We start from the raw sequence: 17,960 nt of genomic DNA on the forward strand, positions 1-17,960 counted from the left end.
CTGTGTCTTCTTGGCAAGCTTTGGCTGAGAGGAGATGGAGGCTGTCGTGTTTGCATTCGCAGATAAGTTAGCAGCTTGACTATGGAATCACAGGAGTACCAAAATTAAAAGGGGAAATTAAAAGGGAATGGAAATACAAAGAATACAAAAACAGACAAATGTGGAAATACAAAGAGAATCAATAATAAAAAATATATATATATAAATGTAGTCATATTTTTCCATTTTGTCATTGTTTTTCCTGTATTGTCTTTGTTTTTTCCAATTTGCCTTTTTTTTCCTTCCTGTTTTGTATTTGTCTTTTCCACTTGCGTTTTGTCATTGCATTTAGTAATGACAAAGACAAAACAGGAAAAGCGGCGCCAAAATGGAAAAAACAAAGACAATACAGAAATCATTCTTTTGTCTTTGTCATTACTAAAGGCAATGACAAAACACAAGTGGAAAAGACAAATACAAAACAGGAAAAACAACGGCAAATTGGAAAAAACAAAGACAATACAGACAAAACAATGACAAAATGGAAAAAAGAATATGACTACATTTGTATATTTTTTTAAATTATTGATTCTCTTTGTATTTCCACACGTATTCCCTTTTAATTTTGACACGCCTGTGATTCCATACTTGACCAGTAGAGGTGTTGGGAATGGCCGTGGCCGTAATTTAGGAATCCAGTACGCAGAGTCACAAATCCGTGTAACAAAAGATATTTAATACAAAAAGGGTAACAAAAGTACAACACAACACAGGAGAAAAAGTACAACAGAAAATACCTCCGGACCTAGTCAACGGGAAAATAGAACGAAAAACACTGCTAGCACGGATACTAAGCAAGAGAAAAAACACAGGTGTGAACAAAAGATGCTGCTAACAAAAACTAGCAGGACAAGCACGCAAACGCTACTGCTGAAAGACGTCAAGTAGATAGGACTGTACTTACAAAAGTTAGGAGTGCAATGGTCAGAATACATCGACACAATGTACAGGTATGCTGGAGAGAGCATGACAAGGTGTCGCAGAGGCAACAATCTGGCACTGACTGGAGGTTTGCACACAGCTTAAGAAGCACTCTTAATCAGGCACAGGTGAAGACAATCAGCTCGTCAGACATGTCAGGGATGTGCTGCAAGAAAGGACAGACAGATGGCAGTACCGCAGCACAATCCTGACACTGGGAATGGAAACAACTTTTTTGTTTTTTTCAATCAACTTTATTAATGCCTTACAAATTACACTAAGAGTGCATCAAACCTAAAGATAACTTGGACAGTAACATGCTGTATCTCTCCATTCTTTTTGAATATAAATACTCCTATGCACTTTATGTTGACGTGATCAATAATGCTTGATTAAAACGTACATTGTTTCTCTCAGACAACACGCAAAAAAATAAAAAATAAATGTTGGTTCCTTTCCCAGTGTCACATGCCCTCTACTGGTCAAACTGCAAACTTACCTGCAAATGCAAACAACAGCCTTCATCTCCTCTCAAGAAGACAAGAAGACAGTTTTGTCTCAAGGTATGTTGACGTATTACGACTTGTGCATAACTTACAAATAACGTGTGTGAACGGGTGTCAACGATGGCATAACTTATTGCCCGCGGATGCGGGACGGATGAATCATACGTTGACATACGTCGAAAAGTTTTATGCAGGCACAAAATTTTTGGACGACTTAGACGTATGCCGGCGTGCTTTCGCGTGCTGTTAACATATACAAAACTTACGCTTAACTTATTCGACCTATGCCAGCGTATTGGCCAAAATTTTTCATATTTTGGCGTAAGATGACTAAATTGTCAAGGTGTGACAGGGCCTTTACACCCAAACCAGACATGGTTCAGACATGGTGAGAAAGTTATTTTTCATTCTGCTAAAAGTCAGAAGCAGCCCCCATTAATGACAGATAGACAGATGTTTTATTTATTCACAAATGTCAGACACAAACACTGCAAGTCTCTTTGTATACTTGATGGTTCTGTGCCGGGCACTTCTGCAGTTAATGAAGATTCATGACACAGACTGATGGGAGTAGGTTGTTACATGCAAACTCTTCCCAGCATTTTCCATCTGCAAACACCAAAAGTAATCAGTTAAGTAAACATTTTTGGAGATCATTATTAACAAGGGTGTTAAAGGTCCCACATTATAGGATTTTTCAACTGTATTGGAAGTGTGTTGGCCAAAATCTAGCCTTGATGCTAGAATTTAGACGGTTTAAAAGTGCTTTTCGTAAGCTCCACTGGGAACACACCATTTTGTGTGTAGCTTCATGCCTGTCTCCAACAGAGCATGTGGCACCAAGAAGCGCTATTGTGCACTTTTTACGTATATTCTACACTGTAACGCTGCACTTGTCCAATGTAATATATGCCATATATCACAAACAACGACATAAGATGGAGTGGCACAGGAGGACACAAACATTCGCATAGCTAGCATAGAGCATGACATCATGAAAACTTTGTGAGCATGTAAGTGCCTCTTCTCTCAAAAGTGGACAAGTGAGGGAGATGATAGTTTTCTCACATTTGGTGCTCATAAACAGGCTCCAGGGACACATATTACTGTTATAACATCATCTGAAAGTAAAATTTTTCCTTGTGGGAGACCTTTAAGACATACGGAGCCCCCGAGGGGACATGGAGAAAAAACTTTATGTCAAAAAAAGGTGGATTTTTGCGAGATCTTAAACAGTTTTGCAAGATCTGGCATTGCAAAGGTTTTGCGAGATCTCACAAAACTATATGAAGCCACAGGACACACTTCCAGTCACTTCCGGACAAGTGGCACAGGAAATGGATGGATGGATGGCTCTGCAATGCTGCGTCTGTCCACCAGAGAGAGCCAGAGGAGCCCAGAGGGAGGCTGACGCCATTGCAGTGCCCTGGCAGGCACCAATGAATGCTTTGCTTGCACGCAATGCATTATGGGAAAATGTTAAAATAGTTGAGTTTTATTTTTATTTTAAACTCGTATTGGTACATGTATATTTCCCAGCTACCTTTTGAGTGTTGAGTTGCTGTGTGATGAGTTTAGCGTTCTTTGTCAGATGACACTGTGAGTCAGACCGTTACATTGAGTAATGACCTCCTGCGATTTCCATTGGATTGACAAGCTTGTTGTGAGTTCACAGATAGCTCGTGATTGGCTCCTGCCAAAGAAAGAGCTACCGAGTTTCCTCACTGACTCGCGGCACAGTATTTAAAACATTAGTAGTAGTTCTCAAGTAAAGCAGATTAGAACTCTGTCATAAATTAGCCACACCGCTGTGTAAGCCACAGGGTTCAATGTTAAAGAAAAATGTAGCGGTTTATAAACCAGAATTTACAGTAGCCATTCATCGGATTATTTCACTTGTGTGTGCACTGCTTGTCCAAAAGTAGACAGTCATATCAGAAACTCAATGATGTGACTGCTCTTAATTTGAAGTTTAAACGCATCATCCACTCTGAACACGCAAGCAGCGGAAGTACAATTCTCAAACAGTAAACTTTTTTTTTTTGCTTTATCTCGCAAAAATCCGTCTTTTTTTTTACCCATTATTTTTTTTCTCCATGTCCCCTTGGGGCAAGGCAAGACATTTTATTCACCTTTGGGAGAAATATATAGACAGCAACTCTCTGGGTCTTCTTTTGGGTGACCTGGACACCAGTACGTAAAGTCTAGTGTTGTTCCGTCACACCAGAGCCACACATTTTTCTGCACAACAATAAGTAAAAGAGAAAAAGCAAATCCATACCGTCTTACATGATTTGGATGAACATATCAACATACAACTGCTGAAGAAATAATGCATAAGTGGAAGTTACCTGCTGGCAAGATGAGCCTCCAGTCCACACAGCCGTGTCATTCCCTGCCATGCGGTGAATCAACTCTACCTCTGTAACGTTGTGTATTGATGCAAGGTTTGCCCCCATGGACTGACAATGGGCCTGCAGTGCAAACACACAAAAGAGAGAAGCAAAGGAAACAAATGCCAGGTGACAAAATCAGTGTGTCCCGTCCAAAAAAATCATCCTGATTACCTGAGCTGTAGTCCAAATCATATGCTGTGGAACAAAACGGAAACAGCGTTCCCCCAAATCAGTCCAATTGCCAGGACAAGTACTGTTGGACAGGATATGTCCTGCGGAACAGGATGATAGTGTGAGTTTGATATTTGACTACAACAAATGCTCTCGCAATATGTAAAGGGGCTTTATGGTAATGTATGATTCTCTGTTTGATACAACACATCATTCATGGCATTAAAATACACAAAAAAACCCAAAAAGCTTGGCTCACCGTCAGCTCCAGTCAGTGCCACCATGGCGCAAGCAAGTAGAGCTGCTGCAAGCTTGCCTGTTGTGGGCGTCATTTTAGGACAGAGTAAAACAAAGACAGAAGAAGGGAGGTGGTTGTTTCTCTCCTGGTGTGCCGTGTTCAAATCAGACAGAAGATCAGATGTCAGCACAAATGAAAGGGCAATGCACCATCCAGCCCATCTAGAAAAAAATATGTCTACGTCACCACAGCAGTCACTGCAACTTCAACTTTCACATGATTCCATGAGCCAAAAATAGCCTTCTTTTTTTCCACAAATTCTGAATTTCACCCTAAAAGGACAATGCTCGGGATAATAACTGGGCCTTATTGATTTTTAGAGTTGCGCGATATATTTTTTTTCCAAACAGCTATTTTTGTGCTTCTCGTGGTACAGATAACCAATAACTTTTTTACTTGTACTTCTTTAAATTTACCTTTAACTGTAGTTTGTACAAACCTGGAGGTAAGAAGGACTCAAACTAATTTGAATTTGACCAACTGTACCTGCTGATTTGTCCTAATACCATGACAATACTACTACCGCATCACTACTATCAGGAGAACCAGAGTATAGAGCGGAGGGAGCCAGCTGGCGTGGCCCAGCAAGGTGCACGGTATTCGGGCAAACACTCCAAACAGCCGGTGTGGCAGAGGTCTCTCGCAAACCTTTGCATTTTTCAAATTCCGCAGCACAACAAGCCGCAGGCGGCGTAGCGATGCTGGTGTTTCAGGTGGCTAATAAGTTTTTTTTTACTCTACGGATTTTTTTTCTCCTCCTCATGGAGCATTTGGTACAACCAACACGTGAAATGCCTTCCTCAGGGGAGCTTAGGGGAAGTTACAACAGGCCGTTAAAGTCACAGGCAGGAGAAAAAAGGTGTGCTTGATTCGCTCAGCTGCACAGTGTGAGTACTCTCGCCTCATCGGAGGGTATCAGAGCTATTTTTTATGTTGTCTGATTTATCGGTATGACGTCATACTTTCCTCATACTTAATACTTTAATACTAGTAATAATTAGGGATGCGCCGATCGATCGGCCACCGATCAGTTTCGGTCGATCTCTGTGAAAAATCTGCAAAAATCGGCACAAGGCAATAAATGCCTTTCAACGCCGATCACAAAAGCCGATCACCTGTGGCTCGTACTGTTGCAGCCTTTAACGATCACCGCATGCAGTATAGTCAGCACAGTATAGTGTCTTGGGTAGCTTCCTCCTGCCGCTCTACTGCCAAAACAAAACCAATCATGTTCGTCGTGAGGAACTTAACTGCCAACACATGCCATGAAAACTAGCACGCGGGGCTAGCACATTAAAACAGTTTTATTTTAATAGAAAAGAACAAACACTTAATAGAGTATAGTGAGTTCTTAAGGGTCATCAGTCAAACGGCAGCTAACACAGCCAAAATGGTGGGCAACACTCGCCCGTATGTGTGTGACTGTCAGGATGCTAAGCAAATAACCTGAAAAATAATTTAATTCATCGGACGGGATGACCAGCCTTCGTCAGCGGTGGAAGACACCGGGTTCGCCGACTGCTCTCTCACTTGGAGTTCACCTCTGTGCTGCCTGGATGTCCGGCTAGGGCTTCACCAATATACTTTTACATCCAAACCCTCCTCAAAGAAGTGTCTCATTCTCTGTAAGCGTCAGGAGTGATATATGTTCTCTTGAAAAAGTAAGTCATTTCGTTTTTTTTGTCTAGGGGGGCTTTTTATTAATTAATTACACATTTTGTTAGTAATTACCTGTTTTTTGGGCTCCCTGGCAGTCAAGGGACCTTGGAATTGTCCTGACCTTTCCCCTTTCCCACATCATATATAAATAGAAAAATGTATAATTAAGCCTTGTGATCGGTATTGGTATCAAGCCGATTTCACTCATGGATGATCCGTATCTGAATCGTCAGCATAAAACCCTGATCGGAGCATCCCTAGTAATAGTAAATGATTGTATTCATATAACACCTAAAATGCTGTACACCAGGAACCTTTATTCATTGACTCCACAGTCACACACCGGTGATGGTTATCTACATTTATAGCTACATTCATCCTGGGGTAGACTGATGGACACAGCCTCTCCGACCGCCATCAAACATTCATTCACATTTACACACTAGTGTGGGCAACACTGGACACTTTAAAGGACTGAAAAGCGTCTACCTTGTTGTCTGGGGTCTTCCTGTGTGGAGTTTGCATGTTTTCCTGATGCTTGTGTTAATAGGGGACTCACATTTCTCTAGGGGACTCACATGTGTAGATATGAACGCTTGCATCATTTCCCGCTACATGTCTGGTGATTGCTGATCAGTCCAGCCCCAAAGTTAGCTGGCATCAGCTTCTGTAAATGAAAACGTTGACTCTGTCTGATGTTTGCCTGTGTGAGCAAGATATTCTGTTTACGTTGGCATTGCATCAGTGAAGTCTATGGACTGTAACTGGTTAATCATAAGTCCAAGGTGAACCCTGCCCCTCTCCCCAAGTCAACTGGGACCGTGAAAAGGCTCAGAAGAAACATGGAGAAGTCGTGCTTAAAGTAATACTAATATTACGATAGGAAATAAGGAATGGAAGTACTATAGTTGGCTATTATTCATTTCTGCACATTGGGATGAATTAAGTTCAAAATAAATATTTTTTTTGGCAGAGCCAAGAGTTCTTTGCCATCTACGGTATGCTTTTTCTCCTATTCTTATGTCTTTTTGAAAATTGACTGATAAACTGAAAAAGGATGGAAGTCCACCTCGGCAAGCAGGAGTGAATAGCACGTGCAGGTGGTCCTCAGGTTACGTACAAGTTCCGTTTTGTAGGATTAGCAGCCATAGTGGGACTGCACGGTGGAGGAGTCGTTAGCATGTTGGCCCCACAGTAAAGAGATCGAGGGTTTGAATCTCCGTTTGAGCAGCTCTTTGTGGAGTTTGCATGTTCTTCTTGTGCATCATGCATGGTGCATGCATCTCCAGGTACTCCGGCTTCCAGAAACATTCATGCTAGGCTAATATGAAACTTTAAATTGCCCATCGGTGTGAATGTGTATGTTTGTCTGTATGTGCCCTGTGATTGGCTGGCGACCAGTCCAGGGTGTACCCCGCCTGTCGCCCGAAGTCAGCTGGGATAGGCTCCAGCATGTCCCCGCGACCCTAGTGAGGAAGAAGCGGTATAGAAAATGGATGGATGGATGGATGTTTGTGAATTGCATGAAAATGTGTTTGTCCTTGAAAAACAAGTATATTATTAGCAAGTGATGCCAAACTAGAATCGTTCTTGTGCCACTGATGAGTGGCATGATTGTTGTTGTGTTATTATTATGCACAGACTACAGTCCTAAGAAAACATCATTTTGGATCAAACAGACTGATATTTCAAACTTTGCGTTCGAGTTGAGTTCCCTCTGTCGACAAATGCACCAGTTGCACTCATTTCAATCAGTATTTCACCATAATGTCTCCAACAACAACACTTCCTGTTGTATGGACGTAAAGCTCCGTCTACTATTACCGGAGTTTTAAACCTTTTGTGACTTTTGCTGACCACAGTTTGTGATCACAACTTGTGATTACAACTCTGCAAGTGAGTGCTGAGACTTCTGCCTCAATTCGGACCAGCGAGTGGACTAAACTCACCAAAACAAACGTTAGTTGGAGCCGACAGCCGTTAAAGGCAAGCTATCACGCTAGCCGCGGATTGACAGCTGCACACGAAGCCGGATTTTTAAAACATCTTGGAGTCATCCGGTGGAGATTTCTCCAGCTAACAAGGACTGGTGAGATACTGGTGAGATACAAACTCGCTGTTATAACGAATACTAATCACCGAAGGCATTACACCACAAGTTAATGGCTAACCGGCGGCGTTGCTAAGCAACAGTAACAATGCCAAAGACTAAAGGGAGAAGAAGCGGATCAAGCGGCAGCTCCAGCAGTTCAGGTCAAAGCACTCCGGATTCAGTTATAAATACGGAAGATGCCGATCCAGAACTGACCCCTGAGTCACCGATATGCGGAGGCGCGAGTGGTGCACCTAACCCTCCGCCGAGACCTGACGACGATGATACACTTAATCAGACGAGACAACTGAGTAAAAATATGGATGCACTAACAGGGAAAGCTATGCAGAAGCTAAATTTCCACGAGAGAAAGCTAGAAAAACCTTAGCACATAAGAATGAGGCCATCACAGCGTTATGGGGGAATTTGGAAAGCAGCTTCAGCAAATTATGGAGACTACCACCTCTATGCAAAAAGAAATGGGGTTCTTAAGGAAAGAAGTTCAAGGCCTGAGAGTGGAGAATAAAGAATTACAAGAAAGTAATGCAGCATTGAGAGCCACTCTCAAAAAAAGAGTGTGAAGAAAAAGATAAAATCATTGAGCAGCTGAAAATCACCATAGATAACATGGATCAGAACACGCGAATGAATGATGTGGTAGTGACGGGCTTCGAATCAAACCGAGGTCCTATGCCAGGGCAGTGGCGGATACTGACGAACCAGATGAAATGGATGTCGCCTCAACGGCGCAACAAGTTGTTAACTTTTTGCAATCGCACTACACCCATCATCATCGTCAAATTCACTAACAGGAAATTCAAGGTTGCTCTTCTGAAACAAGGAAAGAAGCTGAAAGGAACAAACGTCTACATGAATGACCACCTGACCAAGCGCAATGCTGAAATTGCTAAGAAAGCACGTGATCTGAGGAAGCAAGGAAGGATCCGAGGAACATGGAGCGCAAACTGCAAAATCTTCATCATAGTAAATGGAGGACCAGAGGCAAGCACCTAGAAAAATACTGAGGTCTCCCAACATGGAAGAAAACAGCTTTATATGCCACAACAAGATCTACAATTGGACACTTTTTGTTTTACAGATCACAAACAATTGGATATGGAAAAAGACATTGATCCAGACTAAAATTTTTTCTCTCATATTACAAATGACTGCTGTTATTATACAGAGGAGCAATACAACAACAGTTTCAATAACGACAATAACTTGTCCATCATCCACATAAACAGCAGAAGCATGTATGCAAACTTTATTAACATCAAACAATATTTGAATCAATTCTAGGAACCTTTCAAAGTAATAGCAATCTCAGAAACTTGGATCAATGCTAACAAAGGAATGGACTTCCAGCTGGAAGGATATGAAATGACGTGTGCAAACAGGAACAATGCAAATGGAGGAGGTGTGGCCGTATACGTGGACAAACATCTGAACTACAAAATGGTAAAGAATATGTCATGTGTCATTGATAACATTTTAAAATGTATAACAATTGAAATCTGTAAGGAAAAAATCAAAAATGTGCTAATAAGCTGTGTGTATAGAACTCCAAAATCAAAGATTGGAATATTTGAGGTCTGGATTAAGACAACGTTTACAGACATACAGTAGGTCAAAAAACAATTTTTATATATGGAGACTTCAATATTGACCTTTTGAATCCACATAAGTACAAGGAAATAGACGACTTCACAGACACAATGTACAGCTTGAGTTTATATGCTAAAATCATTAGACCAAGTAGAATAACAGACCACTGTGCCAACCTTATCCATAATATATTCACCAATGACTTTGATAACAATGAGCCTCATTCACAAACATCTTCTTAAAAGTCTTCATAAGAAGTGTACTTAAGAAGGCGTGGGTTGGAAACTGCGCCACATTCACGACACGTTCTTAAGTAGGGATAATCGTTCGCACCGGTGTTCTTAGGTTGATGAATGCCAACTGCGATGCCCGTGCATGTGAGCCCTAATTTGCATAGGTCACCAACTATTATTTCCCATACAAGGTAAAAAATGTACCGTGCGCAACAGGCAGCTGGAGGCGGAGATGGCAACGTGCAAGGGCAAGACTGAGGAGCAGCTGGACAACAAACGAAAGAAAAACTTCAATTCTACTGAAATAGAGGTGCTTTTACAAGGAGTGACCGAACACAAGACCACCTTATTTTCACGTGTATCCACCGGTCATCAGGCCATCCAAAAAGAGTCGGCATGGAGCACCATTGCAGGAAACATAAATGCCGTTTCCACAGAGAAACGCACCACCGCAGAGGTTAAAAAGAAGTGTTTTGACTTAAAATAGACTCAAAAAAAAAAGATTGGACTGCATTGGAGGGATCTGGAGGAAACGGGAGGTGGGCAATCAATCAGAAACCAAACCACCGGAAACTCTAGAAGATATTTACACAATCATGATGGAAAAATAAAGTCAAAATACATAGTTTGTGTGTGACAATGTATTTTTTCTGTGGTTACATTTGATTAGACGCTGCCTAATTAATACAGCAGCCCCGTGCTCTGGCTCAAGACGTGGCTGGGGGCGCATGTCGTTATCTGGGGGTGCTCCGTGCGCAATAGACACACCACGTTTCATTGCGATGTTATTCTGATGATCCTGCACACCTGCAAGAACAGAGAGGGAAGCCTGAAGCCTGAAGCCTGAAGCAGGACATCAAATATTGGTGGCTTTCAGCAAATAAATCTAATGGTCCCTTTACATTCTCTCTCTGTGCAGCGCACGTCCAGCCAGCCTTTTTTTTGATGAATTGGGATTTGAATATATATTTATCCATGGAGTATATTTTAGTTGTTGTGATGATGAATCATTGTTGGGATATTTTATTTGCAATACATTTTTTGGGATCAGGTTGCAAAATCCATCATGAGGGCGATTGCGCATTGAAAGTGCAAGCTTTGCTTGTGCGTAAGAGTCCTCCTGAGCGTTCGTAGAATTTGTTCTTAGATCTAAGAACTGTGAGTTAAGAACACGTTTCATGAATGCCAAAAATCTTCGTAAGAAGGCTTTAAGAACAGATTTGTGCGTAAGAACGTTTCGTGAATGAGGCCCAATACTATTAGTGACATCAGTGATCATCTTCCAGTGTTCATAATTTACAATGAACATTATAAGAAAAGACAGGTGGAGGCAAAAAAGACTTTTCAAAGATTGCGTACAGAGGACAGCATCCGTGCCTTCAGGAAAGGAAAGGAAAGTTGGGAGAGTGTCTACAGCGCAAAAGATGTGGATGAAGCATATGCCAACTTTTTATGTACTTATACGGAGCTCTACGATAAGTACTGTCCCTGGCAAGAAAAGTCCAAGAAGCAAAAGAAAAACAACCAGCCATGGATGACAAAAGGACTAAAAAAGGGCTGTAAGAAGAAGAACACATTATACAGGACATTCATCATTCAAAAAAACTACAGAAGCAGAAAAAAAGTATAGGACTTATAAAAATAAGCTGACAACTATCTTGAGAGTGTGTAAGAGGGAATATTATAGTCATGTACTAAATAAGAACAAAAATAACATGAGAGCAACTTGGGGCATCTTAAGTAGTATTATAAAGAACAACATTAAGAAAGCGGACTAGCCTCACTATTTCATGGTTGGCAACACTAACAGGAAAGACATGAATGAGGCAGTTGAAATGTTTAATGATTGTTTTGTAAATATTGGACCAAAACTGGAAGAAGAAATTCCTAAACAACGCACAATGGACGAATGGAATGAAACCATAGATAGGAATCTGAATTCCATGTTTCTCACTGTTGTAACTAAAAAGGAAATCACTGACATTGTTAAACATTTTAAGGCAAAAACATCAACTGATTGTTATGGAATCGAAATGGAAACAATTAAAAGGGTCATCAATGAGATTGTAGACCCGTTAACATAGATTAGTAACTTATTGCTTCAGACTGGAAAATTTCCCAGCAAAATGAAAATATCCAAAGTGGTTCCAATTTTTAAAAAAGGAGATAAACATCAATTTACAAACGATCAGTTTCCTTGTTACCTCAATTTTCAAAAATTAAGGAGAAGCTATTTAATAACAGGTTGGACAAATTTATTAATGAGAATGAATTACTAGCAGGCAGGCGACAGGGCTAACGTTTCAACTTCTGTGGCACTGATGGAAATCACGGAGGAAATCACTACTGTTATAGACAGCAGAAGATGTGCAGCTGCTGTATTTATGGATCTGACAAAAGCCTTTGATACAATTAATCACAATATTTTAACATCAAAATTAGAAAGGTAGGGAATTAGAGCTAAAAGCTACCTAGCAGAGAGGAAACAATTTGTAAAACTAGGAGAATACACATATGGGAGTTTATACACCACGTGTGGCGTACCCCAGGGGTCCATATTAGGACCAAAACTGTTTAATTTTTACATCAATGACATTTCTAAAGTAACAAAGGACTTAAAGTTGGTATTATTTGCGGATGATACCACTGCCTTTTGTTCTGGGGAAAGCACACAAGAACTCATTAAAAAGGTCAAGGGTGAAATGGTCATATTAAAGACATGGTGTCACAGTTTGCTATCTGTCCGTGCCCTCTGCACTTCCCTGCCTTCTCCTGGGTGTGTCCTTTTGTTGCAGAAGCCCTCTCTCCGGCTGGAGACGGGACTACTGGGCGCACCTGTCCCTGATGATCGCCGACCTCTTTTAAGTTGAGGGATTGCACCTGGGAGACGCTGGATTATTCTCTATGGTTTGTGCCGCACATATGCACTGCTCTGTACTGGCTTTCTTCCATTACACACTCTATGCAGTTAGTGGAACCCTTCTTTTCCTCCTGAGGACTAAACCGTTCCCGGCGTCTCCCAGAGTGCACGCCCAGTGCTCCCGGCTCTTCAGCAGGAAACCCCAGGCCTCCTCCAAGCCAGGTCTTCATGGTGCTTTTATGTTCTGCCTTTTCCTCATGCACCATCGCCTTTTGTTCCATTTAAAAAGACATTAAAAGACTAGCTTACCTGCATACTTGCCTCCTGCCTCTAGATCTGGGATCCAGCGCCTACCACACGTAACACATGGTTTGATAAAAACAGATTATACTTGAACTTAAGTAAAACTAAAATAATGCTATTTGGAAATAAACGGAGTGGACATTGAAAAAGTGAAAGAAAACAAATTCCCAGGGATCATAATAGATGAGTTGGAAACCTCATATTAAATATATACAGCAAAAGGTGGTGAGAAATACTTCAATATTGAATAAAGCAAAATATGTTCTTGATCATAAATCACTCCACACTCTGTACTGTTCCTTAGTATTACCATATTTAATGTATTGTGTGGAGATATGGATAATAATTACAAAAGCAATCTTCACTCACTGTACTGCAAAAAAGATGGGTGAGGATCATTCATAATGCCAAGTATAGAGAACATACAAACCCTTTATTTTTAAAATCACAGATATTAAAATTTGCAGATTTAGTATTCTTTCAAACCGTTACTATAATGCATAAAGTTACTAATAAATTGTTACCCAAAAACTACAGTATTTCTCTTTATATAGTATTCTTTATATAGTATACAGTATTTCTCTATCAGAGAGGAGAAATATGATCTTAGAGGAAAATTAAATTTAAAACATTTATATGCGAGAACAACGCTGAAAAGCCACAGCATTTCCAGGTGTGGAATTAAATTATGGAACGGATTGAGTAAGGAACTAAAACAATGTACAGAGATGAGCAAATTAAAAAACAATACAAGCAGTTGATGTTTGCTAAATACAAGGTAGAAGTCTTGATTATCACAATGATGTTCTGTCAGGTTTCTTTCTTTTTTTTATTAATATTTATTATTACACTGTTTATTATATAAAATATGAGATGGAATGCAGGAAGTGAACAATATGTACTGTACTAGATGTGGAATGGATGGGGGGTTTGATTCCATCCGTACTTTGTCATGTTTACCCATTTTTCATGTTTACAGTCCACTCATGTTTGTACAAGTGGGTGATTCAGTGTTTGTATACAATGCCCTTTGATTTGTTGACAGGGCTCAAAGTTTTATTATATCACACACATGAATAAATAAAGGACACGCTGATGAAGGTTAAGTGACAGTATAAAAGAGCAGCTCAGGTTCACAAGCTCAACCCAGGAGCAAGAAGATCTTACCTGCAGGTTTGCACTCACATGCTTTTTGGCTTGTCTCTCTTGCAGATTGTGATGACTCAGCAAGTCTTTTGTATGACTTTATAGGTTTCTCAGTCCATCATCTGCAACGTCTTCTTCACTAAGATGCTGACTGTGTCTTTAGTTGTTTGTGCCATAGTGGCACTGGCTACAGCTGATGGTGAGTATGAGTCTGGGCGCAAAAGACCACTAGCTGCATGTACACTATGTCTAAGGATGTGTTCACACTTGTCATGTTTGGTTCGCTTCAAATGAACTGTGGTGCCTTTGCTTTGCCAATACGGTTCCTTTGGTCAAGTGTACGCCAAACAAGTGTACCGAGACCGCTGAGAGTTGGGTCTTGATCCAGTTGGAAGTGCTCTCTCCCTCTGCGTGTGACAATGTCGCTCTTTAAACGTACATTTTAGAAGCTGTGAAATCTAAGCTGGTAAATCAAGCAGAATATGAAAACAGTCTACCTAAAATAACCTTACTTTATGTTGTTCCTGCACAGCCTTTGGCCCCATGACAAAAATACGACTGAGTATCTTTGTTTCATTTTTTGGTCGAGACCGGAGACCCGAACCACAAGTGTGAATGTACCCTAAATGTGCTTTGCAAAAGAAAACGAAAAACAGGACTTACAGACACAAACTATCAAGCATTCTCAAACATTATCCTCCCCACTCACTGCTTCCTGTTTGTCCGCACTAGATCCAGCTGCCAACCACACTGTTGCAAATAAGGCAACGTGTCCAGCCAACTGGAAAGAACACAACCATCGCTGTTACTACTTTGAGGCCTCCACCAAGAATTGGGCTGATGCTGAGGTGATTGTTATTATATGATGGTTTTAAGCAGCTTTTCAGTGGTTTGGTGTGTAAGAGACGTGTTTATCTGGCTGTACCCACTGCAGAAACAATGCCAGACCATGGGTGGAAACCTTGTATCAGTGCATAGTGGTGATGAGCATAAATTCATTCAGACCCTGACTCAGTCAGACGCATGGATTGGAGGCTCAGGTTGCCAAGTGGTAATAACAAATGTTCTTTGTTTTTGTTTTTTTTTTACATTTGTTTTGTATGATTTGATATTGAACTTGATTCACCACTTGTGTAGGCTGGAGCCTGGTTCTGGATCGATGGCACAGCCATGTCTGAAACTTTCTGGTGTCCACAAAAACCAGACAACACGCTGCCAGAGTGCTGTCTCCAGACAAACAGTCAAGGTACTGTAGAGGATAGTATTTGATGACTGTTAAAACTGTGAAAGTAATTTTCTATCTTTCCATCGTTCATTTTGTGGGTGTCTCTTACATAAAGAAATACTTGTCAAGCTGATTCACCATCTTGTTAGCAAGAGATGACACTTGATTTTTGTTCACAGTTGGCAAATGCTGGGATGACATCGCCTGTGATACATTGCTGCCATTCGTGTGTGCAAAGTCTATGTAGACTCCAGGTATGTACAGCGCACTGTTTGTTGCAGTCTCATGCATATTAATAATGAACTTTCTTTTGTTTGATGCAATGACAAAAGGCTGACCTGGACGTATGTGTGTTATACCAAACTGGAGCTGGGTTCCTGTGACTGCCATGTAGCTGAGGCATGCTGTCATATGATATGTAAAAATAAACCTATTGAGCAGACACAACATGTTTTTTGAATCTGTTTTTAATCAATTTGCCAGTGGACACTGTAGGGAAAAAAAAGCTAATTGTGCATTAAAACCTAAAGGAAAACTGCACCTTTTTTTGCAATTTTGCCCATCATTCACAATCCTTATGTAAAACATGAACACATATGTCTTTCTCTTTTCTGTGTGTGTCTAAAGATATAAAAATAGGTAAAAAGACACACCTAAGAATGTGCCTAATGGGAATCATCTATTCCGCCTATAAAGCCTTCTGAGAAAAAACTCCAAAAAGCACCAACAAAGCTCCATTTACATGTGGATATAATGTGTCAAGCATATTAACCAAACCACAGCAACATTGTTATTAATATTATTAACGTTGTTACGCTGAAGAACAACTTTATTGGTGTACTGACACCTCGCCACAACACCCCGACTAGCTAATAGTCGGGTAGCGATCTGGCGACATTCCAACCCTCCTTGATGACATATTTTTTCAAAAGCAACAAGCGGCAAATCTAGTGTCTTTTTCTGGCGTCTTTGGGGAGTTTTCTGGTATGGTGAAATCACATAGTATTCTGCGGGTGCTGTTGACAGGTCCGCCCCGCCCAAAGGCAGTCACAAGCCATGATGTGGAGCTCTACACATTGGAAGTGCAAATGAATCACGCATGCATGAGCCGCGATGTTAATGTATAATGTTTCTTATTCTTCAGTAAACCTGGATAAAAGAGGAGGGTGTTTATTGTGTTTATATTTTATTGTTAGTCTATTGCTACTCTTTAATAGTATAATGCGGTGGATTATCTTACAATTCTTTGGGTAAAGTAAAGTATAGTGTTCCTTTGTTTATCGTGGGGGATAGGTTCCCAAAATAGCCCGCAATAAGTGAAATCCACGAAATAGCCAACTTTATTTGTTTACAATTATTATATATATTTTAAGGCTCTAAAACCCCTCACCATACACTTTATACACTTTTCTCACACAGGCATTAACATTTTCTAAAATTTCTCTCTTGTTTAAACACTCAACGTTCAAATTTCATGTGAATTTTAATGCTCAATTTACTAGGTTGGACACAAGAAATTATTAAGTGAGTCATTCCTCTGACCGTGCCTCGTCATGGCGTCATTCGGCTGTAGTTTTTTTGCATCCTTGTTAAAACATATTACTCCTGCTGTTGTCCTCATCCTACTTTTTCAACCAAAGAGTCATGTAGCCGGTTAGCTTCTTCTTCTTCTATTGTTTATAGGCAGTTAGGAAGCAGCTCACACAGTTAGTGAGTTTGCTAGCGACTATTGACCACAACAGGAAATGGCACAAAGGAGATTGATTGACAATGGTCTACAACCAATCAGGATGTAGAACACAAGGCGCGTGTTCTCCCTTAGCCAGTAAGGACTGTTGTGGCTCTATATTTAGCTGGCTACTGTCTGCTGTGGGTTCTTATATGCTGTACAGGCACGTGAACACAAACTGAGACAGGTGCAGCCCACTGATCTGTATAACATATCTGGATAGCTCATTGGCGATGACTTGTGAAGCAACACGGCCGCCATATTGCTACTCCCAAGAAACACTTCTCGACAAGCTTTTGCATTCGTGGTGAACTTCTTTTATTAATTCAAATTTTGCCGTAAGATGCCTGCATGTGCAGCTATTAACTGCACAAACCGCCAGTTCAAAGGCTCTGGACGAACATTTCACCTGTAAGTATGATTGAAATGTAGATTTATGATTGATAATTTAATGGTTTTGCACTGTCGATCTCTCAGATATTTTTGATCGTGTAAAATTCCTCTGATTAAATGTATGTCCAGAATTGATACGTTTATATAGCTCTATAATAGCTAAGAGGAAATGTACGTACTTTTTTGTTATATCATGATATATGTATTTTTTTAAGGGACGAAGGTTGCGTTACTTGAAGGAATGGGAGAATCTCAGTGTTTCCATGATGCTTACCAGGCATTGTATACAGTGCAGTTAGCAAGCCAGTTTGCATACGGTTAACCCGGCATGACCCTTCATTTGGATAAACAACATTTATTATTTTTTTGCTGCTGAATGAC

General features: G+C 40.5%; 3 protein-coding genes across 4 annotated transcripts in view; 1 reads left to right on the forward strand and 2 right to left on the reverse strand.

Annotated features, from left to right (window-relative positions):
* Positions 1–17,960, reverse strand: part of LOC129184684 (ATP-dependent translocase ABCB1-like) — a 134,947-nt gene that overhangs the window by 101,867 nt on the left and 15,120 nt on the right. The window lies entirely within an intron of this gene.
* Positions 1,906–4,483, reverse strand: LOC129184685 (type-2 ice-structuring protein-like). Its single transcript, XM_054780851.1, has 5 exons — positions 4,293–4,483; positions 4,034–4,134; positions 3,818–3,940; positions 3,599–3,707; positions 1,906–2,075 (listed from the first exon to the last, which is right to left on the reverse strand). Exons 1-5 carry the CDS (start codon positions 4,363–4,365, stop codon positions 2,005–2,007), a joined length of 477 nt encoding a protein of 158 aa, XP_054636826.1. The 5' UTR covers positions 4,366–4,483; the 3' UTR covers positions 1,906–2,004.
* On the forward strand, positions 14,184–15,904 carry LOC129184689 (type-2 ice-structuring protein-like). Of its 2 annotated transcripts, XM_054780854.1 has the most exons (7): positions 14,184–14,259; positions 14,338–14,431; positions 14,965–15,080; positions 15,167–15,283; positions 15,370–15,478; positions 15,637–15,711; positions 15,790–15,904. In XM_054780854.1, the coding sequence occupies exons 2-6, from the start codon at positions 14,377–14,379 to the stop codon at positions 15,702–15,704; spliced, it is 465 nt and encodes a 154-aa protein (XP_054636829.1). In that variant the 5' UTR covers positions 14,184–14,259; positions 14,338–14,376; the 3' UTR covers positions 15,705–15,711; positions 15,790–15,904. The 2 variants fall into 2 exon arrangements, with proteins under 2 accessions (XP_054636829.1, XP_054636830.1); XM_054780855.1 differs by lacking the exon at positions 14,184–14,259 and having other exon boundaries at positions 14,318–14,431.

This window comes from Dunckerocampus dactyliophorus, chromosome 7, assembly GCF_027744805.1.
Source record: "Dunckerocampus dactyliophorus isolate RoL2022-P2 chromosome 7, RoL_Ddac_1.1, whole genome shotgun sequence".
Taxonomy (NCBI): Eukaryota; Metazoa; Chordata; class Actinopteri; order Syngnathiformes; family Syngnathidae; genus Dunckerocampus; species Dunckerocampus dactyliophorus.